Source organism: Chenopodium album, chromosome 8 (genome assembly GCF_948465745.1).
Source record: "Chenopodium album chromosome 8, dcCheAlbu1.1, whole genome shotgun sequence".
NCBI lineage: Eukaryota > Viridiplantae > Streptophyta > Magnoliopsida > Caryophyllales > Amaranthaceae > Chenopodium > Chenopodium album.
This window is the reverse complement of record NC_137841.1, coordinates 74,658,215-74,685,217: the sequence shown is the minus strand read 5'-3', so window position 1 is coordinate 74,685,217 and position 27,003 is coordinate 74,658,215. Positions and strand designations below refer to the sequence as shown.

General features: G+C 36.6%; 3 protein-coding genes and 1 pseudogene across 3 annotated transcripts; 2 read left to right on the top strand and 2 right to left on the bottom strand.

Moving 5' to 3' along the window:
• Window positions 1–337: 337 nt before the first annotated feature.
• LOC145556687 (arginyl-tRNA--protein transferase 2-like) lies at window positions 338–5,162 on the bottom strand. The gene is made up of 6 exons (XM_081618341.1): window positions 4,761–5,162; window positions 4,039–4,077; window positions 3,217–3,367; window positions 1,613–2,740; window positions 818–1,133; window positions 338–619 (listed from the first exon to the last, which is right to left on the bottom strand). The coding sequence occupies exons 1-6, from the start codon at window positions 4,879–4,881 to the stop codon at window positions 506–508; spliced, it is 1,869 nt and encodes a 622-aa protein (XP_081474467.1). The 5' UTR covers window positions 4,882–5,162; the 3' UTR covers window positions 338–505.
• Window positions 5,163–9,356: 4,194 nt separating this feature from the next.
• Window positions 9,357–15,521, top strand: LOC145556686 (uncharacterized). Its single transcript, XM_081618340.1, has 5 exons — window positions 9,357–10,053; window positions 10,254–10,365; window positions 12,141–12,255; window positions 13,016–14,215; window positions 14,870–15,521. Exons 1-5 carry the CDS (start codon window positions 9,852–9,854, stop codon window positions 15,122–15,124), a joined length of 1,884 nt encoding a protein of 627 aa, XP_081474466.1. The 5' UTR covers window positions 9,357–9,851; the 3' UTR covers window positions 15,125–15,521.
• A 558-nt stretch (window positions 15,522–16,079) lies between these two features.
• LOC145642401 (clathrin light chain 2-like) lies at window positions 16,080–19,274 on the bottom strand. The gene is made up of 3 exons (XM_081693576.1): window positions 18,895–19,274; window positions 17,648–17,801; window positions 16,080–16,605 (listed from the first exon to the last, which is right to left on the bottom strand). Exons 1-3 carry the CDS (start codon window positions 19,194–19,196, stop codon window positions 16,261–16,263), a joined length of 801 nt encoding a protein of 266 aa, XP_081549702.1. The 5' UTR covers window positions 19,197–19,274; the 3' UTR covers window positions 16,080–16,260.
• Window positions 19,275–20,226: 952 nt separating this feature from the next.
• On the top strand, window positions 20,227–20,922 carry LOC145556685 (pleckstrin homology domain-containing protein 1 pseudogene; annotated as a pseudogene).
• Window positions 20,923–27,003: the final 6,081 nt, after the last annotated feature.

The window sequence follows — 27,003 nt, the reverse complement described above, 5'->3', positions numbered from 1 at the left end:
TAGTCCGTCGCATAACCCATTAATCCAGCAGAGCAGTTACAGATACTGCTGCTACTCTGAAATTGGTATCAATACTGAACAGTGGCAGAACATAAGTAGTACGGGTGCCACCAGCACGGTAGTGAGTCAATGTGACACAATCACACAGGTTTTGATCAACCACGTTAACACTTGAAAATATACCCAAATTGAAAAAGTAGTTTCTTAAAGACTAGTTGGGTGATTACTGATAAAATCAAACAACTCCCAAGTAACAATACAACAACCAAGTATTAATCCTGCTAAGAACACCAAATAAGACATACTCCATGGAGAAAGAACAGGATAAGAAAGCAAATGGAAACTCGGTCCATCCAAAAGACCGACCCTTTATATGTAGCCACTCCATAAAATTGTTCCAATATATGTATAGCATTAAATAAAAGGAGCATTGTCATCATAGCGCACACACACAGCAATGGAAGCAGGAACTCCCTGCTTTAAGCCATAATAAAGATTAATGGAACTAACCAAGCGAATAAACCATTCTTTCTGAGAGATGTGGCCCAACGACCTTCATGTATCTCAACAATCGGTTTTTCAGTTGTAATTGACCAGAGCGAAGAGCATGTTGAAATTCCTTCAATCGACGAGAAAAGAAAGTCAAACAAAGAAAAATGAACAGACACAATGTCAACTACACAATCAAAGTGAAACCAGCCTAAAAGAAGCCACTACACAATCAAAGTGAAACCAACCTAAATGATATTCAATTTTTTTTATATAAAAAAAAAAATAATCTAACCAAAGAATGCAACTCTATAAGTAATTTATATACCTGGTATCTAAGGCGAGTTCCACCCAAATCAAAAAGAATGCGACTAAAATCAACATTCTCAATGGGAGTTGAGGCAAGATCTTTGGTTTCAAATGATTGTTCATCTTCTGATGAACCAGAATCAAGCATGTTCTCCTCATCCCCCACATAAGCGTCATTAAAATCTTCATCACCGGGGTCATCATGCTGCTGATCCAAATGCTTTCCTGGTTCTTGGGTCGACATTGGGTCCCCGTTTTCCATGCTGGCATAATCTGACAATACAGCATACCGTGATCTGTCAAGCAAAGGTTTTGCAACATCATATGGAACCCACCTACAAAAATAATCAGGTACTGTTAGGGAAAAGAAATTAAATACTTTGTAAATACTAAAACCAAAATCTTCAAAGCAAGAAAACAGACATAGCTATGCAGGTTTAAAATGTCCAATTTTCAACAGAAAAGAATATTTGCTCCTAATGCTTAAGCTTATCACCCAACCTGAATCCTCTCCCCCGGTACCCCATCCCTCAAGAAGAGAGAGACAAGCCCAACCTGCTTTTCATTGTCATACCACAAAGACCTCAAATACATGGAAAAAGAAGACCTGAAAGTATGCATAATTGAACAGCAGAGAATTTTTCTCAGACACAGGCACCAAGGAAGCACTATGCAAATGATAAATCTATTATGGAGAAAAAAAAGAGAGAGAGCAATACAGCAACTCCATGTCCTAGAGGATTTATGCATGAAATGCCAGTTATCATTGTCAGGGAAAAAAAATTAAAAATAAAATAAAAATAAAAAAACTTACTCGTAACGAAGAGGACATAAAAGTTCTGATGGCCAATAAGCAGCTTTATATCTCATTTTGCTGCAGGAGTGAATGTAATAACCAAGATAATAGTATTGAAGACTAGGACAATGCCGTTGGTTTTCTTTTACACAATTTATCTCTTGCAAGGCAGAGTATTTACCAAGTGATAAAAAAGCAAAATCAGGATCCCAAAATAGATATTTGCTTGACAAGCTCTTAGGAAGGATATCTATTACCCCAACAGCAATGAGCCGCCCATCAATCCGATACTGTTGATGGAATGCACCAAATCCGCAAGAAGGAACAGTATCATCACCAGTTGGAGGAACATATATCAAGGGTGAATCAACAAGAAACCTTTGATAAGACCCCGGATTGATATCACCAGGTTCATCATTGTGAACTTTTATCTGATATTTTCTATACAAGGCAAACTCTTCTGGATCAAAACTCGACTTATTTAAAAGGATTTCCAGTTTCCGCTTCTTTCTCTGAGGGTTTTCAGGTATCATGCCATGTCCTTTACTTTCTTGCATTGGAGATTCTCTAGAGATTCTAACTTGATGAGACTCTTTATCAGAACGGACCTCCTTTACTGCAGAGTAGAAGTTTAAGTGTCCATTGCAGGCTTTTATTGATAGATTAGGTACTTCTACAAGATGCTGCAAAGCATTTGCCAACTCTTCTGAAATATCTTTGGGGGATAAATCATATGAAGACCCTATTACAGCCAAACTGTCTTTCTTTGTCCCGACATCATTGGCATCTGACTTTGTCCATCTCAATGTAGCTGCTAGCTGAAATGAAATACTGCTTGTATATAAGAGATCTTCTGATCCGTCAACCAACCGTCTCTTTTTGGTCTGGGAAACTTTTTTTACAATACCTTTTGGATATTGAATATCACATGGTAAATCCTTACTTTTAACAAATGATTGGATGGCAACATCTATTTGCTTGGATAGATAATCCAATAGCTCCTCATCCTTGATATTCTGCTCATGTTTTCCTAGAGATTCCATTTGTGATGAGCTGGACAATGTATCACCATGAGCATGTACTTGTGACTCCCCGGATTTATCTACAAGTTCTTGTTTTTTACCATCCCATAATCCGTCAAGGTACCTACCCATTGATTTCATATAGATCAGCAGAGAGCGGAGAAAAAAAAATATAGAAGTTGAAGACTATTATCATCAGGCCAGGGAAAGGAAAAGGTTGGCATCTCTGTATGGCAAATTCACCAACTCGTGCAAAAGGAAATCACATATGGGAAAGGTATTTTAGTTAAGGAATAAAAGATGCCAGAAGGCCCAGAACTCCAGAAGTAAGCAGTGGTTAATTAAATATCAAGTATTCTTTCAAAAAAAAAAAATATCAAGTATTTCAGATTAGAGTCTCTAGCTACATGGGTGTTGTCCCATTATTAATTCTGTGCATAGATTTTAAAATTCCTTGTGCTAAACATTTTCCAATATTTGTTAAGAAATGAGAAGATTTGAAGATAAACATAATTAATTTTATTTTTTTTAGCTATGAAGAAAACAATTTAGGCTGCATTCACATAAACTCCACATTAAATTGAAGTATGAGAAACATACCTTTGCATTCTCTTAGACACCCGAATTTGTTCTTTGGAAGGCGAAAATTTATCAGCTTTCAGTCGTATGGTATATGCAGGGCAGCATGTTGTTTCCATCTCAGGTTTGTACAGATAACAGCCGGATCTTCTCCAACCTCGGTCCAGGAGATCTGAGAAAGATGCATCAAAGAACCCAGTGTAATTACAAAACAAATCCAAAGCACTAGCAACTAAGAGTAGATGCTTAATCCTTTGCAGGCCAATTCAGCAGGCCAATTAAAATCCACAAGAAAATTTCCCCAATTTGTGCAACAAAGCGTATTCACACTTGAGCCACACGAAGCCCTCATCCTATTTGGCCAATGAATACTAATGTCCACATCTTAACACAATTCAAATCATTATAGATCTTAGTTACAGACGGTTGGATCGATTATCACAGGTACAGGGGCAATCATAAAGGCATCTCTCTACATCATCATCAAGTTTTCCATTTCTTTACAACTGCCCTTTACAAATAACTCAAACATGGAACGGGCAATCAGAAAATATATGCACTTGAGATACTACAGGATAATGGTTCAAAGTTTCCATTATGTTTGGCATCTCTTCGATCTTCAATTACTTTTTAAAAAGCTCATTTTTTAACAAAGAAATCAAGCACTAACTTAACCATGTCAAAACATCATTACACCTCAATGATGAAAGAATGAAAATACCATAAACATAAAGGAGATAATCAATCCCTTATACTAGCACAAATCTCAGCCACATGATTTTATTAACTAAGACTGTAAGACAAGATACAATTATAATTACGACAAGATGCAAAGATACCAACCTTGATAATCATAAACTGTAAGGCTCTTTGCCCATAAACCTGCAAAAAAAAAACTGAATTATCGAGTGTATAAAGAATCATCACAGATGTTACAAACATGATCTTCTAAATTATACATTCTACAAAATATGTGTATCAACATTACAAAAAAGAATCCATCCTTTCTACTCGTATTAATCAGATAATCGTATCCATATCTTATAATTCAAGGCAACTACCAGTTTCCTACAAGTTTGTAAGATATTTTAATTTCAACAGCATTTTTCTCCACAACGTTTGTAAGATGACTAAAAGTATTACTTCCACTGATACATAAGTGATTCATGTTTCTTCGAGTTTCAAACATCGAGGCCAAATAATGCTCCAAGTCTACAACACTTAGATACATTGCCTTTTCTACCATCTAAACATTGCCTTTTCTACCATCTAATTTGTCAATGTGTATGAACAAATCTTACATTTACACACAAAATAAACCCAAATCATCTACTTCCATTAAAAACATAAAACCACGCAAAATCATAAATTATTCCACGAAATAAGCAGAAATCATCAGTTGATCACATCGTCAATTCGCCATAGTTCAAATTTACAATGTAATTGTCATTAAAATGCCATGATTATTCACAGATCAATTAGGTAACATTACATTAGATTAAAAAACATGATCAAGCAAATAATTCAGCTTAATTTCAAAAATTAATCAGAGATTAGAGATAAACCATGAGTGACACTGGAACGAAGGCCGGATTTACAGTAACCGCAGGTGGAGCGACTCCTTCCGTAGTCAACAACGACGCTATCGCCGCCGCTGCTGCCGGTACTCGCTCCACTTCTCCTCATTCCTTTACCTCAAAATTCAGAATTACAACTACGAATTTGGATTACAAAAATAAAATTTCCAGAATTTGAAGATCAGAATTTCTAATTGATTTGATTTGATTACTTTGGTTGTCTGAAAAATTCAATTGATTAAACCCTCATCAGTTGAGTTTTCTGATTTCTTTTGGCCTTGGAATCTAAATTGAGAGATGCTGACTTTATTGTATAGCTTTTGGAATTATTTGAGGAGAAATGTAGAAATGGAAGTCTTTTTAAATGGGGGTTGTAATTTTATAAGACTAGTGTTCACTGTTCAGCTGGTCAAACGGGACGGAAAGAAAACGAGTTTTGGAGAAGGAAGGAGAATAATTGATGAGAATATGAGATGATGCGCTCATGTGATTTAAGACTTTAAGCGTCACGGAACCAATAGTTGGTTCAAACGGTAAGCAACCTGATTTCGTTTAAGGGAGGTATCGGGTTCGTACCTTACCGAGTCATCATATGTAGATATTCTTGTTGGGAGACTCACCCTCACCCATCATAAGCCAAGGGTTGGATTTGGATGTAGTCGAAGCTAAACTTCGGTAAACCGGGTAGGCATCCTAAAAAAAATAAGTGAAATGAGGGAGTGGGAAACCTATTTTACACGTGGGGTGTTTTGGATTTGTAGTGTGCAACCCTCGCATAACCTCGTGATTCAACGCCATCAAACATTGTAATTCTACGTTTCCATTCAAAATTCTTGATGGACAAAAACACCTCAATCTTTTTCTCGCAAAATGACTCTCGTGCTCTTTTGAGAAACATACCAGTTACTCAATATGAGAAACTTGTATTCTCTCTATTTAAGCCTTTAAGGGGAGAAATTGTATATGATGCCCATGATTTACCTTATTAGTTACTCGTATTACCCTAAAAAATTATCCCCTCATGTACTTTATGAGGGTATTTTAGATTGTTGTTTACCAAAAGCTTGTCAAATATAGTACGAACTATGGGTCAAGTAATATAACATTTCTATTTTAATAATGTTAATTGATAAATAAATGAAAATAATGGAGGAAATATATATTTGATTCATGATAGAAATTGCAAATGTTGCACATATTTTGTGAGTAGTTTGATGATTGTTATGATTTTCAAAGTATATGAGAGAATTTCCATGTATATATGCGTAACAAATTAGGATAATTTTGCATCAAGATTAATATTATCTTGATAATACTTATTTCGTACTTGTATAATGACCGGAGTATTTTTTTTTTGGCTACATAAAATGCATCTATTTTGCTTATGAAAAAACAAAATTTTATCTGTAGTGTAATTACATTTTGTTATGTCGTATTGAATTTCACTCATTACTTTTTTAGGAAATTTTTACCATATAAGCATAAAGTGAAAAAAAAAAAAAAAAAAAACCCTTACTTTTTTCCATCTGCTTCTTGCCTTAAGCAATAGAGATTCTATCTACCTAGTCACATGTTTTCCTACAAGATCATTTTAATACTGGCTTGGCTTGGCTATATAATTTATTTCTTAAGTGAAAGTTCACTAATCAATATATAGCAAGCAACTTTTTTGTCTAAAATAAAAGGCTGCTTATTTTTCAAGCTGTAGTTTCATCGATCCGAGTAACTTGTTTCAAGTTAAATGTGACGCTAATTTAAGATTTGCTATATATATTTGATAAGCAGCTCATGAATCAGTGGTCTAATCTTGTGCATATGTTTCTTTCTCACCACGTTTAAGGATGAACATAGAAAGGTCAAAATAAAAAACAGCTACTCGAACACAAAAAATTAAACTCTGACCCTTTCAACTAAGAGGTCAACAATAATGTTGCTAATAATTGTACATATACTTCGAATTTTTAATTTTAGGAAATTAGGAATAACAATTTAAAATTAGGAAATTTTGATTTTTACCACCTTCAAATAACGACTTTATTGAATTTACCACCTCCAAAAAAAAAAGATTTACTTTACCACCTCATAAAAAAAATAAAACATCAGTTTTACCACCAATCACCTTCAACTAACGGATTCCGTCCATAAATCCGTTAGTGGGGCCTACCTTGCACACGTGTCGCCATATTATTGGGTAAGTTTTAAAAAAAAAAAATAAAAAAATCCCCATTAATCAACCGGTGTTGCTTCCACCGTCGGGACCCCCACCGCCGACCGGCCACGACCAGCCCCACCACCTAACGGCTACGACCAGCCCCCACCACCTAACCGCACGACCAGCCCCTCCACCAGCCCCACCACCGCACCGCACAGCCACAACCACCTTTCCACCAAATTTTTTTTTTTTTTGCTCTGTTTTCTCGAAAGCCACAACAATGGCGTCTCTTCTAATGGAGTTAATCACCTCCATTCTTTTCGATTACCCACTAAATCACTACTTCGCTTCAAATGCGTTTCCAAGGCTTGGCATTCCTTAATCAATCAACAGCACCCATTTAATCAGACTTCATCTCGCTCATTCTCTCTCCTCTGACCGTCGTCTTCTTATCCTCAACCATGGAAGTCACCTGGAATCGACTCCATTGAAGTGGGGTTCTGAGCTTGATGCTAAAAACGATTGACAAGGTTTGATTTACCCAATTCTTTTTCTGGTTTTGAGGTTTCGATTTGTGGGTGTTGTAATGGATTAATTGCTTTGGTTTGTAGAAATGTTGATGATAATCGATTTGTATCCTTGTTGTTGGTGATTTGGCTTCTCAGTTTTTGGCAGCCACCAAATCCCGACCACCCATAAAGCCCCTTCTAATTCCGACCACTCTAAAAACCCTAGCCACCACCAAATTTCGCACTCCTAAAACCCTAACCACCACCTAATTCCGACCACCTCCCTAACCCACACACCAAATTCCGGCCCCTCCTTAGTCACACACGAAATTCCGACCAACCGAGGTAGTTGATTTCATTGCTGGTTGGTTTACACGGAAGATCGGGGAAGATGAAGAAGAAACGTCAAAAAGGTGGGCCCTACTAACGGATTCGTGGACGGAATCCGTTAGTTGGTGGTAAAATCGATTTTTTGGAAATTTTGTTGGTGGTAAAGTGAATCTTTTTTTTTTTGGAGGTGGTAAATTTAATTAAGTGGTTATTTGAAGGTGGTAAAAGTCAAAATTTCCTTAAAATTATAAGACACCAACTTTTCCCCAAGATTTTGTATGTTGTATAGAATGCTAATGCAATTTTTTTTTTTTTTTTTGGTTTTTGGAATAAAGATAATGCTCATGCTAATTGTAATTCTCCATGATTATTAATTCTAAACAATGACATTAGTAAAATCTACCATACCATTCAAACACTTTTTAACTCAGACTAATCAAATGCCACCCATGATTATCATACCATTGAGTATTACTAATCTTACTGAGTCTTACATAGACCTATATTCATTCGTGCTAGGGTTTTTGAGTAGTACAAGTAAATTGTTCTTGATTACTCCCCTCCATTTTTATGTTTATTTCATTTAATCTAGGAGAGGGGAAAAAAAAAGTTAAAGTGGATAGGCCAATTATTTGTGCAAGGAAAAGTGTTGGGTCTCATTTTATAAATAAAACTATAGAAGTTATAAGTGTGTAAATATAAAAGATGTATCCAAAAAAAAAAGTGAGTAAATTGAAAGAAAAAACTACTGTACATACTTTGTATAAACTCAATAACTTTATTGCCACACACAATTTATTGTCACAAGTTGCAACCTTTAACATCTTCGATCAAATTATTGCATTAACATTGATCAAATTTGATCATACTCCATATTAATATCTTCGGAATCGAGGGAGTATTGAGTATAAGGTACTCGTATGAGATAGTCATATAACACAACATTAAAACAGTTTCCAAATCAACGAAGAACACCGTATTAATCAAGCAAAGCTTGGTAGTTCGAAGTTGGTGGGGGAACTCACCTAGTGATTTTGAGGTCATGAGTTCGACCCCCCCCCCCCCCCTAACACACACACACACAAATACATTTGCTTGGGAGTAGGGGGATTCCTTTATCTCCTCCCTCTACTATTAAGCGTTGACTTAATGGATTGATTTAACTTATAAGAAGAGCCGATTCAGTAGGACTTTTCATTTTATCAAAAAAAATAAATATAAAGTACAACGTATTAGTCTATTGTATGAAGTTTAGAACACAAAAGCATTAATGAGGATTGGCAAAGAGTAGGACCAACCCCACCACACCACCCATGAAGTAACAAGTACTCAAAATACTCATCAAGGACTAAAAAGAGAATCCAACTCCAACAAAAGACACACACAACACAAACCTGGGAGTTGGCCCCATCTTCCCATTAATTAATCATTACCATCTTCATCTAATACTCCTATTATTATTATAAATCATTTGGTTTACATGTCGTTTTATCCTAATCTCTTCTTACCAAAAATTCATCCTTTTTTTCTCTCTCCTCTTTCCTTAAATTGGAATCCAAACAACACTTTCCTACCCCCCACTCTCCCCTCTTATTTTTTTATTCCCCATTTTACCCATCGCTTTCATCTCTATTTACATCCTTGCCACTCTTTCTCTCTCCTCTTTCATCTTCAAATATTTATTTCTCTCTCCTCTCTCTTCATGTTAGCTCATTCAAACTCCAAACAGTTCTTCTCTTCAAAGCATTCAAATTCAAATAACTTGATCTTCAAAATTTAATTAATTTCCAGAAACTTCTTGTATTTATTCTACTGATTTAGGTTAAATTTATTGGTTTCATCTCAAGTTTCTGCATAAAACGCTCATTTCATCAGTTATTCAGCTGATTGAACTGCGACATTTTCAGCGTTTTAGCTTTGTTGCAGATCTCTGAGTTTGATTAGCAGTTTGTGGAAATCTGAGGTTGTGATTTTGCAGTTTAATCGGTGTAATTTCTGGTAAGATTGATGAGAAATTAGGGATTTTTTTGTTGTTGTGGTTGAGCTTCGTAATTTGTGCTAGGGTTTTTGAGAAGTTGAATATTTGCGATGAATCGGAGTTTTAGAGGTCCTGAAACGCTAATGCCGTCGATTAGACCTAGGGTTCCGCAGCTGAAGAGTCACCATTCTTCCACTACGATGAGAGAGAAAGAAGACGACCTCGCATTGTTCCTTGAAATGCGAAAACGTGAGAAGGAGAAGAACGATCTTATGCTACTTCAAGATTCTGGTGAATTGGATGAATCTTTAGGTATACTTTCTATTTCTGTAATTTGTTTTTCTTGAAGTTTTAATTGGTTTTGTTTGATAGTGTTTGTTGACTTCAGTAGTAGCTATTGTGATTGTTTCTGTATATAATTGGTTGATTTGATGATGTTGTGAAGCTGTCGGTTTCGTCGATTTCGGTATTGTTTTCTGATTGATTGCTATGATTGTTGATGGATTTTGTAGTGTCGCAACCAGGAAGTTCACCGTTGTTCAATATTCCTTCTGCCACGGCGGTGAGGAAGACGGGCCCGGATGAGTTTTTAAATTCGGATGGTGATAAGAATGATTATGACTGGTAAATCTAGCATCCTTCATCGAAAGATTGATTTTTAGGTTGTTGATGTATAGTATACATGTAGTATGATTTGGTTTGCATCTAAATTTGAATATGTTAGTAGTTTAAGATTGCATTTTGCTTAATTTGGAGATATGTTAAGTTGATGTATTATCTATCATTACTTGGTATTCGAGTGCTCTTATAAGTTGCTGCTTCCACTTGAAGCAAAATCCAACAATAATTGTGGGTGCCTTTTCAGAAGAAAATGGAAAGTGTATTTTCCATTTTCCAAGCTAACACCTTATACACGTGTTCTTGTCCATATTATCTCTAGATTGTGTATTTGGGTTAGATTACATGTGGACAGATTGCGCAAAAGTTTGGAAATTGAATTTATGATGAGATGAAAATTTCAAGACAGGCCACTTACTTCAATGATAAGGATATACGGAGTAGAAAGTTTAAGGGCAGTACAAATATAGTGACAGATGATATTTGAATGTGTAAGAACTATCCGTCTAATTTGTCTCATGATGGATAATGATATATCAACCATAATATGTTTCTCACCTTCCAGCCATCCTACACCTCTTGTACCAAATGGCATCCTTGTCTACAAATTTTCATGGATGATTCATTATACATAGCAAGAAGTAATAGCTTCCAGCTTCATGTTTCTGAGGAACCTATTGTTCTGGACATTTTGGAGAGATGAGGCTGTTAGGAAAATTTTCTGAACAAACTAAAGGTCTGGAGATTCGCAACTGTATGTTAGATTGTAATGGAAAAACATTTGTGGAGGGAATGTTTACCGAAGAAGGACGTGTACAACAGAGTATATAGGATGATTGCTGTAATCCATCTGTTACCCCCTGAAAATATAGATATTGATATCATTAGCTTCCTCTATTTCAATAGAAAATCAAATGGATATTAAGATGATTATCTTAAAGAAAAGTTAACTCTTGCTTCCATCCAACATTGATAGGGTGTGTAGATATATGTTAAGAATATTATCAAAAAGAGTTTGCAATCCAACGCAGTTTGATGATGCCATAAAGGAAATAAAGATACTTTGGTGCATAATCTTCATTTATTTTCATCTATCTGGGAAGTTATCTGAACTTATATTAGTTGTGCATGGAACTTTTGTAATCGTTATATTCCTGAATTTAACTTTTTTAAAACTTGTTTTCCCTAAACTTCACTTATTTGAACTAATCAAAACTTATTTTTTTCCTAAATTTGACTTTATATTGAAATATGTTGAAGAAAATTTAACCTTATATAGGAAGTTTCCGGTTTAGAACACAGGGCTGCTATTTTTAGCTATTACTTTTGCTTTTATATTCCGTTGTTGCCTTAGGGGCTTAGGTAGCTGAAGCTTCAGCCTGTAACCAGCTGTCTACCTTGACTTCTGTACATCTGGAGGCATTCTGTTATACTATCTGTTAGTTTATTTTTCGCTCGCATTGAGTGGTGGGATGTCTGATGTTGGTACTAGTAATGATGTTTTAATTGACTATATTAGGCTTGTTTTAACTTTTAATTGCTGTTATCTTTTTTCTAGTGTCTTTGAAGTAAATTGGATTACAATTCGAGAGGTTTTCAGACTTTATAGCTAGTTTTTTTTTAGCATAATTGGAGCAGCTCAGTGCAGTCTAGTAAATTTTTGGCCATGAGATTTATAGGATTGGTTTAGTTAAGGTGAAAGAATTGCATTTCATTTTGGGTTTTTGTCTCTTTTTTCCTACTTTAAAGGCTTCTTACCAGCATTCACTTTCTCATTTCAGGCTTCTGACCCCTCCTGGTACACCTCTCTTCCCTTCACTAGAGATGGAGTCAAGAAAGGCCTACATGGATGACGCAGAAGCTCCGAAAGCTCAACCTACAGCACTGAGATCAAGAGTAAGAATACGGATGTCCAACACTGGATTATATAAACACAATGACAACTGAATAATCCCAAGTAGTTTACTTCTTATATGAAAGATAATATTGCATATATCACATGAAATTGTACGAGTTAAAGAGAGAGGCTTGGGTGATTGGGTGTTTTCATTGAAGTCAAGATGAGTAAGCTGGAATTTCTTCTCTGTGGGGGAAATTAATATCTTATGAAGCCCTTTTCATTGCTTAAAGTAATAAAGTATAATGTTTCCTTCCTTGTCATTTAGTTTTTATTCATGTAGTAACGGCACAAATGGGTGGGAAGAAGCCTTTTCTGCATCTAAAAGAGCTTGAATGAGCTTCATGTATCGTTGTTTATATATCAGATCTCCGCAGAACACCTGTCCAAAAGTATGAGTGCAGATGGGCCATTATGGGTACCTAAGTACCTAATCATTTTTTATGGAAGGCTTTCTAGTGTTCCGATTATATCCATGATCGATGCTTATCCTTAATATTTGTACAACGTTTGTTAAGATCTGATAGTCCATAATCCGTAATTAAGTTTAGCATTAGAACTGATTTAATTTATCGCCTACCTTTTACTTTCATGGTGATCATCTTATTCTTTGATGTTACTTGATAAGTTTCCAAAAACGAGAGAGAATGACAATAATGGGGAATTGGGGGAAGTGGGCAGTGATAATTCTTTATCTTATTAATGTACATTATGTGATCCTATTTTTTCTAAGTTCATCTATTTTAACTGTGACTGTAGTTGGGAAACTCCCTGACAGAGACTACTACAGGGAGGAGCAGCTTGATGCCAAGGCAGTCAAATACATCCTCTGGGTTGACATCTTCAGCTTCAGGAATGCGGAGGCCTTCCTCATCAGGGGGCCCAGGGTCAAGGCCACCTTCTTCAGGAGGTCCAGGGTCTAGGCCCCCCTCATCAGGTGGTCTAGGTTCTAGACCAGTGACACCAGGGGGTGGATCTAGACCTGCGACGCCAACTGGCCGGCCTTCAGTGCCGTCTTCTAAACCTTCAAGATCATCTACACCAACTTCTCGAGGCACACTTTCTTCTTCTAAGCCCACACTACACTCCTCTTCCCCCAAGCCCTCTGGTTCATTGACATCAGCTCGATCCACAGCTTCTGTGACATCCACTAGGTCTGCAGGCCCATCAAGATCCTCGACCCCAACCAGATCCACAAGGACTACAGCTCCATCAGCTGGGCCATCAAGATCTTCCACTCCTACAAGGCCCACTGCTAGATCTTCAACCCCAACAAGGCCTACTGCCAGATCTTCAACCCCAACGGCTCGGCCTGCCGTTCCTGCATCCCGACCCACATCCAGGGCATCAACTCCAACTCGTCGTACGTCGTCATCAAGTGTTCCCAGTGTTACTGCATCTCTTAACAAGTCATCTTCTTCGATTAGTAGTAAGTCAGTGGGTTCAGCACCATCTAGGAATACTGTGCCTTCGCGTGGTACATCTCCAACTGTTAGATCTCGGCCATGGAATCCATCTGAGATGCCTGGTTTTTCATTAGATGCTCCACCAAATCTGAGGACCACCCTCCCTGATAGACCCCTTTCAGCTGCTCGGGGTAGACCTGCAGCCCCAGCTGCACGTTCTGCTTCTATGGAGCCTGCCAGTAATGGAAGAGCAGGCAGACGTCAGTCTTGTTCACCTTCTAGAGGGCGGGCCCCTAATGGTGGCATACACTCTAGTGGAAGTTCTGTCCCTGCAGTAAATCGAGGACATTCCAAAGTAAATGAAGATGTGAGTCCCGTAGTTATTGGGACAAAGATGGTTGAGAGGGTAATTAACATGAGAAAGTTGGCACCACCAAGACAGGATGACAAACATTCTCCTAGCTTATCTGGAAAGTCAGCTTCATCACCTGATAGCTCTGGCTTTGGACGATCACTTTCTAAGAAGTCCTTGGATATGGCTATACGGCATATGGTGAGTTAATCAATTTCCCTGTCATAATTTGTAATAAGTAGTATATATTTCTTTTTGCGTAATCATTTAACACATCCTGTTAAATTCTCTCATGACCTCATCATCTCAGCTTCTTTGATTGTGAATGTGTAGGGTTTACAATGTAAAGCACTGTTTTACCTCATGTTGGTCTTCATAGGCATCTAATTCTGATAAAAAACTTTGAGTTATCTTTTTTATATTATAAAGATATAAACCACTTGTGGGAAGACTGATTAAAAGACCACCCCCTCCCCCCTCCCCCCTCTTTTTATTTTCCTTTTAAATCACGCAGCCATGCTAAAATTATTTGTCAACATGATTTATAACTTCATCCTCAGTTCCTCACCCAGTCATAATACTTAGAAAATGTTTTGTCGAGGATCCTATTAGTGTACTAGGCACTTATTGTAGATGTATTAGAAACAAGGCTGTTTATATTTGGACCTCTTCATGATTTTTATAGTTTACCAATTTTGTTAGATTAGAAGCATTACATTTGGACCTCTTCAGACCCTGCATATATATATTGATGGGTTATTGTTATCTGTTTTTGACTATTAACTCTAATTATATTTTGTAATACGCATTTTACTGGTATGTACAACTGCTTCATGACTTATTTTTCTTGTGTAGGATATAAGGCGAACTATCCCCGGTAACTTGCGGCCATTAATGACAAAAATTCCAGCATCTTCTATGTACAGTGTGAGATCAGGGCCTACAGGAAGCAGGACTGCTAGTGTTTCTGATTCTCCCCTTGCTACGAGTAGCAATGCCAGTTCTGAGCTCAGTGTCAATAACCATGCTGGACATGGTAGTGAATTGGAAGATGACCTAGTCAGCGATCATCGGGGTGGTCATGCTTCACCTACCACACATGATAGGTGACATTCTGATAATGTGCTCCCAAAAATCTTCAATTTCATTTCCTTGTCTGGCGGTTTTGGGTTTCATCAGAAAATCTAGAGGAATTCAGAAACAAAGTGGTTTCTTAACGGATTTGCAGGCTGTTGTGATGTATGTGTGTAAAGTTATCAGCATCTGCAACATTTAAATTTATAATTTAACGGCCCTTGTACTATTAGAACTTTTTTAGCTTAATTATCCTTGTAGCTGACTTTTCGGACATCTTGTCATCTACTGATATATTGGTATGCTAACTATGAAGATCATTGATTCACCCCAACAGTTGCTGTAGATTGTGTAAGCTTGAAGACTGAGACTTGTATGACCAAATGCACCTACCACGACACTGCAAGAAAGACAAAAGGGGAAATGTTAAAGTTTTTTTTTTTTTTTTTTTTTTTTTTTTTTTTTTTTTTTTTTTTTTTTTTTTTTTGGTGATTGGTACATAGTAGAACAAAACATTATTCTTGCAGTTGTTTGCTTCATTGTTCTGTTAAACTAAAATGAAAAATGCACATGTGGTTTAAATAGATTGCCTCATGGGTTCGGGTGAATTCATAAACTTTGTGCTTGAAAGTTGCCTTATGGATTCTTCTTTATTCAATTTTCTGAGAGGATTCAAGCTGATAATTGACACCAAGTGCATTAGATAAGTTATATTGAGTTACTCATGATATCATTTAAGATTTTAAGAGGGCAAGATTAAGATTATATTGGTCGACATAGGAAGATCGATATGAAAGAGTATCTCAAGTAAACTTCAAACATGGCAAAATGCTACGTGTATATATATATTTGTTTGTTTGGTTTAACAATTTAGATTATATTAGTAACTTTGAGTTTTCCAAGATATATAATGACGGAGGTTGAGATTAAAAGCTAATAGAATTTGAATAATGTAGCTTTGGTCTAAAGATTTCGAACATATCAAAACACCTAACAATAAATCTCATGTCTTATATTCTACCTCATAATTTACTTGTCAAGAGTTTCTAACGGGTCAAGCCTAGAATTATGCAGCATCAATATACACAGTCTATGACGCTATATCAACATTGTAAGGGCTCAACCATCATATCCTCAGATATAATACAAAGACATTTAACATAAATTAGTCATCATGCAGCAACTACAGCTTCTGGGGCGGTTTCAACAGCTGCAGTCTTGGAGGGCTCAGCACTAGAAGTAGTTCCATTGGTCTTAGCATCTGCAGGTGGTGAGGCAAGTTTTAAATGGGCAGGAGTAGTGTGTTTCAGCTTCACAAGTATCTGCCTCATCCTTGCAAGGTCAGTCGGCTTCCCAGGCTTTGGTCCTTGGATCACAGCAATAGAAGGCTTCTTTTCTTGCTCTTTCTTTCCTCTTTTCTGTATAGCAGGAACTTCATTAGGAATGAGCTCTGCTATTGCCTTCCAGTAATTCTTGTCTGCCTCTTTGTGGAACTTCTCATGATTGGCCAGAAATAACTGCAAAATCAACACAGCATTTCAGGACACAAGTCACTATAAATTGGTATCAAAATGGAAAATCATAATACGGAGTAGTTGCTAACAATTCAATATACAACAAAGCTCCCACTCATTGCTTCTTGCCATCTAAATGACGAAAAATCAGAAAAATTATGCATCCTACAACTAACATGTAGGAATGGCAACGGATCGGATTCGGGTCGGATGTGGCTAAATCCGAATCCGATCCGTTTAGTAAACGGACCCTGGACTCGGATCCGAAAAATCCGAGTCCGAATCCGATCCGACTTGTAATTTTCGGATCCGAATCCGGTCCGTTTATTCGGACCTCCGAAATGGTCCGAAAATATTTTTTTTATTTTTATTTTTTGTAATGTCATATATACCTATAATTGATTGTATTCTCATACCAATTAAAGTATAAACATAACATATTTAAATTATAAACTAAGTTACATAACAAAATTTTTGCTACAAAACAGCAAGCAAATAGTTGTCTTAAGTTATGGAGCATATGCTTATACTCTCGGATTCGGACTCGGATCGGACTCCGTCGGACTTTGCGTAGGGTCCAAGTCCGATCCACCTCCTATTCGGATTCGGATTTATTTTATCGGATTCGGATTAATTTTAAACGGATTCGAATCGGATTTTTTCCTTCGGATCGGATCGGATTCGAATCGAACTCGGATTAAATTGCCATCCCTACTAACACGGATTGAAAAATGGCTGGAGGAGGGTATTCTGAATCATTAAGTCTAATTACTGTCAAGTGTGAAGAATTCAACCCAAGTATTTTGACATGAACATGAAACCGGCATGACAACGTATTTTCCACCACTAATAAGAACCTTAAACAGTCAACTACAAGTCATTCCCCAATTTAGAAGTTCACATTTGCCACAACAAAAAAAAGTACTGTAAGATTGTAATTGTTGTGGTTCCATGCAATAAACAGAGAATATTAAGTCCATTTATGAAACTTGATTTAATAACCATCATAGACAGGCTACATACGATCACAGAAACAGAATCTTACCTCCTCTTTCTCTCTGTTGTTGTTTTTATTGTTTTCACATGTAAGCTTTCTCTTTTCATGGAAGGCAACTTTGTACTCATTTGCTTCCTCAATGATCTGGCTCAGTATTTTTTTCTCTTTCTTCTCCTTCTCTTCCAGTCGAATAGCGTTTTGTCTGAATAAACCAATAAAATTGATCACCAACTGATAAAGACACATGTATATGGAACTTGTATTTTGAAAATTATATTGTCAGAACTCAAAATATTATACTCCATATACTAAAAAGGTTAAAAAGTGACAATTTATAAAATAAGCAAGTTCAATAGATCAATGCCTTTAACCTAAAGCTAGTAGCACAACACTCCATAAGCATAACTGCATGTAACAACAACATAGGGTCCGGAGCCAGTATGCATCCGGCCATTGCTGAGCTCTGAAGAGGTCAGGGGAGGGGGGGGGGGGGGTCGTTGAACCTACTAGCCAATCTGACCAGCTTAGGTCAGTTCTATTAAATATTAATCATCAGTTCCGCTCACTTCTGTAATGGAAGTCATACAGACATAATACTAAATATGTCTCACAATGCCTGTCTAATTTCCTCTCTTGAAAGGTATGAAATAGCTTGTCCTGGTTAACAATTACTTCTAAAATCTCACATTCTCACTAATGTCTATCCTTAGAAGCCGTTTCAGGGTATTCATATATCACAAAATGCTAGTTTTCACAGTGAAAAGCGAAGCAAGTATAGCAACAATTCGAACCCCACCCCACTACACTTTCGAACTTTACATTGCTGCTCTATTAGATCAACAAACTCACAGAACCTAGTATTTCCACTTGAAAAAACATGCTCAAATCAAAACGATAATATGCATCCGGTCCTTAAACCAAAACATGAATTGTTGCTACATTCCCCAAATCCAAAGGCGAGCTAACACTCATTCCACAACCATTGTTGAATTACACTTTCCTCATTCAAAGAAATTGCATAATTCTATGAACTAACACGGCCGAATTTTGGGAATTTCACAGCAAAAAGTACAATTCATAGTATACCTAATCAAATTACACTAACTAACTTCAGAAAGATTCAATTTTAGTTTAAATTTCAAGTTCAATTCAACTAAAAAAAAGAAAAATAACCTAATTTACAATCAATTAATCAGTTCAACACTTAGATCTCACAACAACACTCAAAATTCAACAAAATTAAGAAATAAAAACTGAAAATTAATCATAATTGAAAGCAATTGAATTACGCCTACCTCCGCCATTCACGAAGAGCAAACCCTTCCTCCTGCATTTCCGAAGGCGGCGGCAACACCGGACCATTCACATCAACAAAAACTCCATCATCGACCGAATTACCATTAGATCCAAAAACGTCATCGTTGCTATCATTGAAAACCACCGAGTCATCAACCGATTCCTTGATTGACTCAGAATCGACGAAACTGGAGTAGCCATCAACAGCAACGTAGCCATCTTCGTCTTCGAAGGGGTGAGTCGGGCCGGATGGGTTTGAGTCGGGCCCGATTTCATCGAACGAGTCAGGGAAGGAAGACATTTCTGAGGAGCGAGTTGAGTTGCTGAACTCGGAAGATGTTGTCAGAGAATGTGGAATGGTTGCTGGTTAGAGTTGACGAGAGAGAAAATGGGCCTTAATTTGGATATTATGAGGGTTATAAATAGTATAGTGTTTTTTTTGTATTGGGCTCTTGCTAACTGAATATTCTAAGAGTCCGTTGTCAGTACGGTCCAGTTCAGTAAATCAGAATAAGCACAAGTCTTTGCAAAATTATGGTCAATATCAAATGTTCCAATTCTTCAAAATTGCATTGTTGATGTGTTTAATGAATTTCTTTTGATTTACAAATTTTGCATGCGAATAATTAGAGACATCAATGAGGTAGGTTGGAACGCGAGACAGATAATCCTCACCTACATTGTTATCCTCATCCCTAAAGTGTCACTTATGATGGAATTGAAATTTGTCTCCATCCCTACCCCTGACATGTACATAATTAACACTCTTATCACCATATAACCTACCTAATACGCAATTACACCAACCTAATGAAAAAGAAAAGTACAAATATGGCATAATTAGATCAATTTGGTACATAATAAATACGTAGTAATAATTAAATGTGGCAATAGCCTAATCAAACTAGGCACGAGGTAATACCATATTACCATCTAAACTCAAAATTGCACTCCAACTAAAAGTAGGTATGAAGTAGGATGAATGCAATTGAAGATTCACCTCCACCCTAAGACCACAATTTTCTTCCCCATTCTTGACTGATGTTGGAGTCATCACGGAGGAAACAAGATGAGTTTCCTAATTAACTCACTTCACTAGCGTCCCTAAGTATAACCCGAATCTATTCGGGGTAATACGGAGTAATATCTTTTTGACGATAGTAAATCCAAAAAAGAAAAACACACATACAATCAAATTTTACTAACTTTGACAAATTTTAAGCAGATATGAAATTCATCAAATAGAATTTTCAAATATTACCTAAGGGAATAATACAATTTTACAATTGTAAACAAAATTTACCAAAAACATCACTACAAATATCAAAATCATAAACAAGTCATATTCTTCTTGAAATCCACCCTATCAAAACCAAACCCAGAAATCCCAAATTCCTCATTCTCTCTCCTCTCAATGTCAAGCCTTTGGCAATCAGCTCTAAACCGGGTCCTCGGAACCGACACCGGCGGATCAACCGCCACCACCGGTTCAGAATACGACGGTATTGAATTCTGGACCGAACCAGAGCGAGCCGGGTGGCTAACCAAGCAAGGCGAGTACATCAAAACATGGCGTCGTCGTTGGTTCGTCTTAAAGCAAGGAAAACTCTTCTGGTTCAAAGAATCAATCGTCAACCGCTCTTCTAAACCGCGCGGTGTTATTCCGGTTTCCACCTGTTTAACCGTTAAAGGTGCTGAAGATGTGTTGAACCGCCAATTTGCGTTTGAGCTTTCGACTCGGTCGGATACTATGTATTTTATTGCTGATTCTGAGAAGGAGAAGGAAGATTGGATTAATTCGATTGGCCGGTCTATTGTTCAGCATTCTCGCTCTGTTACAGACCGGGAGATTGTTGATTATGATAATAGGTGATTTTTGGTTTTGATTTTTTATTTGATGGGTGTTTTTGTTGTGTTGTTGAATTGGGTTTTTTGTTTTGTTTTCTGGGTTGTATATGAATTTTTGTGTTGTTTAATGTCGAAGTGTTTTTGGTTTTTAATGGGAATTTTGATGTTTGTTTTGTGATCATGTTGGATTTTGAGGTGTTAATTGTTACGGATGTAGGTCTATTTGTTGGATGAATATATGCAGATTAATTCTTGAGTTTACAGGTTTTAATAATTTAATTGATTGTTTAGAATGTAATTTGAGTTGAAATATTGCTGGAAAGTTAATTTATCAGATTATCTAATCTGGGGATCTGAAAGCTCTGTTTTTTTTTTTTTTTTTTTTTTTTTTTTTTTTTTGCTGTTTATTGATTTGAATATGATTCTTGTTCTTTCCTATTTCTGAACTGATGCAAAGCCTAACAGGAATTCTGAGCTGATGCTAAGATCATATGCAGCATTTTATTAAGCATTCACATAAGACTATAACATTACTGGTATCATATTCTCGGGTGTACCTTATGTCATCCTGACGTAGATGATGCATACGTTTAAGTAAACACGAATCATCAATTCTCCAAGACCATGGCATAATTTGCTTGAAATGATTCTTTCAAAACATGCAATGCTGCATAGGGGTTTGACTAATGTGATTTCTTAAGCACCAAGTTTAATTTAACAATGGCCAAACACCTAAGAGCATATGGAATCCAGGAACACAATCTTACAATTGATATGGTAGATGAATCACTAAGTTAGTGGAGTAGTCACTAGTCAGTCCCTACCATAATATTGAAAACTCTGTACGAATAATGTCAAGTTATGGTCACAAGACTCACGACCTCACAATATATATGAACCTATAATTTTATACTGTTTGATGATGACATGTAAAATTGCATGTTGAAGAATTCTCCAGAAGCACTGATATATCCATGCAAAAGTCTTGTGAACCCACTATATAGCCAGTGACTATAAAGGATTCATTTGATTAGAGGATATTGTTGCCATCAAAATACAGAGCAAGAATATTGAAAGTATAAAGCTTCAGGTTTAGCAACTTTGTTCTGTAACCCAGATCACTATCTCTAATTATCTTGTATAAAGTGATAGTATTTAGCCTTTTATAACTAAACTTCATAGTAAGAGCTTAACACTGTATGCAGTTAAAGGTCAGATATGAAGAATGTTGTTTGGAGAGAAAAATAATGCAGTCGGAACAAGTAAAATTCAGAGAGGCTTCCTACTGAATTGCTGATTACAGGCTGATAGTGCACATCATGACTTCACAACCAGTAATTTGAATGCTTCAACACAGAGAAACAGACAAAGTAACAGGATGTTAATCTACAGTATTATCCATCCCACAACTCTCCAAAGCAAGTATTCATTTGGATCCCATGTAGAGCTGTCAATTCTAGTAAACGGGTCGGGTAAGAGTGGGTCGGGTCAATTCGGATTAATTCCATAACCTATGCGAGTCGGGTTTGGGTTAGGTCATGCTTGAGTCGGGTCACGTCGGATCATACTTCTTATCGGGTTGGGTTCGGGTAACATTCGGGTCGGGTGAACAATAGGTCGGGTTTAATTCGGGTTTTCACACGTTAAAACGAGTTAGGGTAATTCTCGGGTTCGAGTCGGATTCGGTTCAAGTCAATAATTTGCGGGATTGAATCAGATCGGGTCATTCTCGGATTTGAGTCGGGTTCGGTTCAAGTCAATAATTTGCGGATTATAATCAGGTCGGGTCATTCTCGAGTTCAAGTCGGATTCGGTTATAGTCAGGTTAGGTCATTATCGGATTCAAGTCGGGTTATGTTCAAGTCAATAATTTGCAGATTACAATCAGGTCGGGTCATTTCCAAGTCAGGACATATTCGGATTCAACTAACTATAAATAGATAATTATCATTTTTATCAAGCTAATTATTTCCTTTGACTATAATGGCTATAGTCTATAATTTAGGAAGATAATTTTCTCCTTTGACCATACAAAAAATATATACTATATTTAACTCTTAAATTTGAGGACGATAATCCTTTCTTTTGCTGGCCTGGACCGACTTGGTCTCCCAAGGCAAAATGCTTTGATCAACAATAATAAGGTGGCCTAAATTGCATTTAAGGTGATTTGAAATCGGGGCAAGCTCTTTTAAGAAATTTTGGAGGTTTCGATGCACGGTGTTGCAAAGTCTTGAGATTTTAGGGAATACATCTGGGGTCATATAATGCCTATTGGAAACATATATGATCATTATATGTTGTAATAGATGTTCGCGGTAGGCTTGAGTTAATGAAATCAGTGCAAGTTGTAAACCGGTAAATTGGTCGTTTAAAGGCAAAATGGATGGTTCCACGGTTCCACCCACCCAATTGGACTCCCGGAGGATATTAGGCACCATGGTAAACATTTTGGCAATTTTTATTTTCAGACGATAACAAGTCAAAAAATACCAAAATTAAAGGCTAAGAAACACGCTTTTTAAGAAAATTATGGAGATTTCGAGGCCCGGTGTCAAAAACCCTTGAAATTTTAGGGGATACATCTCAGGGTCATATAATGATGTTTGGAACCATTTATAACCATTATATGTTGTCATAAATGTTCGTGGTAGGCTTGATTTAATGAAATCGGTGTAAGTTATAAACCGGTAAATTGGTCGTTTAAAGGAAAATTAGATTGTTCAACCCACCCAATTGGACTTCCGGAGGGTATTAGGGACCATAGTAAACATGTCGGAAATTTTTATTTCCGGGCGAAAAAAATCAAAAATTTTCAAAATTGAAGGCTAATATCCACGCTTTTTTATAAATTTTGGAGGTTTTGGGGCCCGGAGTAGAAAAGTATTAATATTTTAGGGGATACATCTCGGGGTCATATAATTCCATTTGAAACCATATATTCTCATTATATGCTGTCATAAATGTTCGTGGTAGGTTTGAATTCATGAAATCGGTGCAAGTTGTAAACCGGTAAATTTGACGTTTAAAGGCAAATTGGATGGTTCCACCTAGCCAATAGGACTCCAAGAGGGTATTAGAGAACGTGGTAAACATTTTGGAAATTTTTATTTCCAGGCGAAAAAAAAATCAAAATATTCCAAAATTGAAGGCTAATATCCATACTTTTTAAGTAATTTTGGAGGTTTCGGGGCCCGGTGTCGAAAAGTCTTGAAATTCTAGGGGATATATCTAGGGGTCATATAATGCCGTTTGGAACCATAAATGATCATTATATGTTGTCATAAATGTTCGTGGTAGGCTTGAGTTAATGAAATTGGTGCAAGTTGTAAACCGGTAAATTGGCTGTTTAAAGGCAAATTGGATGGTTCCACCCACCCAATTGGTCTCCTGGAGGGTATTAGGGACCATGGTAAACATTTCGACAATTTTATATACATTTCGGGTCTTCGGGGTCTTAAAATGTCGTTTGAAACCATATATGATCATCTTTTTTTTTTTCATAAATGTTCGTTGTAGGCTGTAGTTAATTAAATCGATCCAAGTTGTAAACCGGTAACTCGGTTATTTAAAGGAAAATTGGATGGTTGCACCAATCCAGGTGGACTCCCAGAGGGTATTAGGGATCATTGTAAACATTACGGCAATTTTTATTTCCGGGCGAAAAAAGTCAAAAAATTCCAAAATTGAAGTCTAATATCCACGCATTTTGCGAAATTTTAGAGGTTTCGGGGCTCGACGTCGAAAAGCCTTGAAAATTTAAGGGGTACATCTCGGGGTCATATAATACCATTTGGAATCATATATAATCATTATATTTTGTCATAAATGTTCGTGGTAGGCTTGAGTTAATGAAATCAGTGCAAGTTGTAAACCACTAAATTGGCCTTTTAAAGGAAAATTGGATGGTTCCACCCACCCAATTGGACTCCCGGAGGATATTATAGACCATGATAAACATTTTGGTAATTTTTATTTCTAGGCGAAAAAAGTAAAAAAAAATAAAAAATTAAACTCTAAAATCCACCTTTTTGAGAAATTTTGGAGTGTTCGGAACCCGGTGTCTGAAAGTCTCGTAATTCTAGGGAATATATGTCGGGATCATATAATGTCGTTTGGAACCATATATGATAATTATTTGTTGTCATAAATGTTCGTGGTAGCATTGAGTTAATGAAATCAGTGCAAGTTATAAACCGGTAAATTGGCTGTTTAAAGGAAAATTGGATGGTTCCATCCACCCATTTTGACTCCCAGAGGGTATTCGGGACCATGGTGAACATTTCGACAAATTTTAAAAAAAGTCAAAAAAAATTCCAAAATTAAAGGCTAATATACACACTTTTTAAGTAATTTAGGAGGTTTCGGGGCTGGTGTCGAAAATTTTTGAAATTATAGATGATATATCTTGGGGTTATATAATGCTGTTTGAAACCATAAATGATCATTATATGGTTTCATAAATGTTTGTGGTAGGCTTGAGTTAATGAAATCAGTGCAAGTTGTAATTCGAAAAATTGGTTATTTAAAAGCAAATTGGATGGTTCCACCCACCTAATTGGTCTCCAGGAAGGTGTTAGCGATCATGGCAAAAATTTCGGCAATTTTTATTTCCGGGCGAAAAAAAATAAAAAAATTAGAAAATTGAAAGCTAATATCCACGTTTTTTGAGAAATTTTTGAGGTTTCGGGGCTCGGTGTTGAAAAAGCTTGAGGTTTTTGGGGATAAATCTCGGGGTCATATAATGTCGTTAGAACCATATATGATCATTATATGTTGTCATAAATGTTCGTAATAAGCTTGAATTAATGAAATCGGTGCAAGTTGTAAATCGGTAAATTGGTCGTTTAAAAGCAAATTGGATGGTTTTACCTACCCAATTGGAATCTCAAAGGGTATTAGGGACCATGGTAAACATTTCGGCAGTTTTTATTTCCGGGCGAAAAAAAGTCAAAATTTTTCATAATTGAAGGCTAATATCCACACTTTTTGAGTAATTTTGGACGTTTCGGGGCCCGATGTCGAAAAGGCTTGAGATTTTAGGTGATACATCTCGGGGTCATATAATGTCGTTTGGAACCATATATGATCATTATATGTTGTCATAAATGTTCGTAATAAGCTTGAATTTAATGAAATCGTTGCAAGTTGTAAGCCGGTAAATTGGACATTTAAAGGCAAATTGAATGGTTTTACCCACCCAAATGAACTCCTAGAGTGTATTAGGGACCATGGTGAACATTTCGAAAAGTTTTATTTTCGGGCAAAATAAAATCAAAAAATTCCAAAATTGAAGGCTAAGAATGTTGTTTGGAACCATAAATGATCATTATATGGTTTCATAAATGTTCGTGGTAGGCTTGAGTTGATGAAATCGGTGCAAGTTGTAAACCGGTAAATTGGCTGTTTAAAGGCAAATTGGATAGTTCCACCCACCCAATTGGTCTCCCAAAGGATAGTATGGGTCATGGTAAACATTTAGGAAATTTTTATTTTTGGACTAAAAAAAGTAAAAAAAAAAAATCCAAAATTGAAGGCTAATATCCACATTTTTTGAGAAATTTTCAAGGTTTCGGGGCCGGTGTCGAAAATGCTTTGAGATATTAGTGGATACATCTCGGGGTCATATAATGTCGTTTTGAACCATATATGATCATTATATGTTGTCATAAATGTTTTGTGATAAGCTTGAATTAAGGAAATCGGTGCAAGTTATAAATCGGTAAATTGGTCATTTAAAGGCAAATTGGATGGTTTCACCTACCCAATTGGACTCTCAAAGGGTATTAGGGACCATAGTAAACGTTTCGGCAAATTTTATTTTCGGGCGAAAAAAAGTAAAAAAATTTCAAAATTGAAGGTTAATATCCATGCATTTTGAGTAATTTTGTTGGTTTCGGGGCCGGTGTCGAAAAGTCTTGAAATTGTAGGAGATGTATCTCGGGGTCATATAATGCTGTTTGGAACCATAAATGATCATTACATGGTTTCATAAATATTCGTGGTAGCATTGAGTTAATGAAATCAGTGCAAGTTATAACCCGGTAAATGGATGTTTAAAGGGCAATTGGATGGTTCCACCCACCCAATTGGACTCCCAGAGGGTATCAGGGACCATGGTGAACATTTCGACAAGTTTTATTTTAGGGCGAAAAAAGTCAAAAAATTCATAAATTGAAGGCTAATATCCACACTTAAGTAATTTTGGAGGATTTAGGGCCCGGTGTCGAAAATTCTTGAAATTATAGGGGACATATCTC

Bases quoted from the DNA above. Each gene is read 5' to 3' on its own strand.
- LOC145556687 (XM_081618341.1), bottom strand. From the start codon at position 4,881: ATGAGGAGAAGTGGAGCGAGTACCGGCAGCAGCGGCGGCGATAGCGTC. The intron at 3,368-4,038 runs GTTGGTATCTTT...CATCTTTCTCAG, and splicing joins TACAGTTTATGATTATCAAG to ATCTCCTGGACCGAGGTTGG. The intron at 1,134-1,612 runs GTAAGTTTTTTT...TTATTTTTGTAG, and splicing joins TTATGTCCTCTTCGTTACGA to GTGGGTTCCATATGATGTTG.
- LOC145556686 (XM_081618340.1), top strand. From the start codon at position 9,852: ATGAATCGGAGTTTTAGAGGTCCTGAAACGCTAATGCCGTCGATTAGA. The intron at 10,054-10,253 runs GTATACTTTCTA...TGGATTTTGTAG, and splicing joins TGAATTGGATGAATCTTTAG to TGTCGCAACCAGGAAGTTCA. The intron at 10,366-12,140 runs GTAAATCTAGCA...TTCTCATTTCAG, and splicing joins GATAAGAATGATTATGACTG to GCTTCTGACCCCTCCTGGTA.
- LOC145642401 (XM_081693576.1), bottom strand. From the start codon at position 19,196: ATGTCTTCCTTCCCTGACTCGTTCGATGAAATCGGGCCCGACTCAAAC. The intron at 17,802-18,894 runs GTAGGCGTAATT...TGGTTTATTCAG, and splicing joins GCTCTTCGTGAATGGCGGAG to ACAAAACGCTATTCGACTGG. The intron at 16,606-17,647 runs GTAAGATTCTGT...TTGATTTTGCAG, and splicing joins ACAACAGAGAGAAAGAGGAG to TTATTTCTGGCCAATCATGA.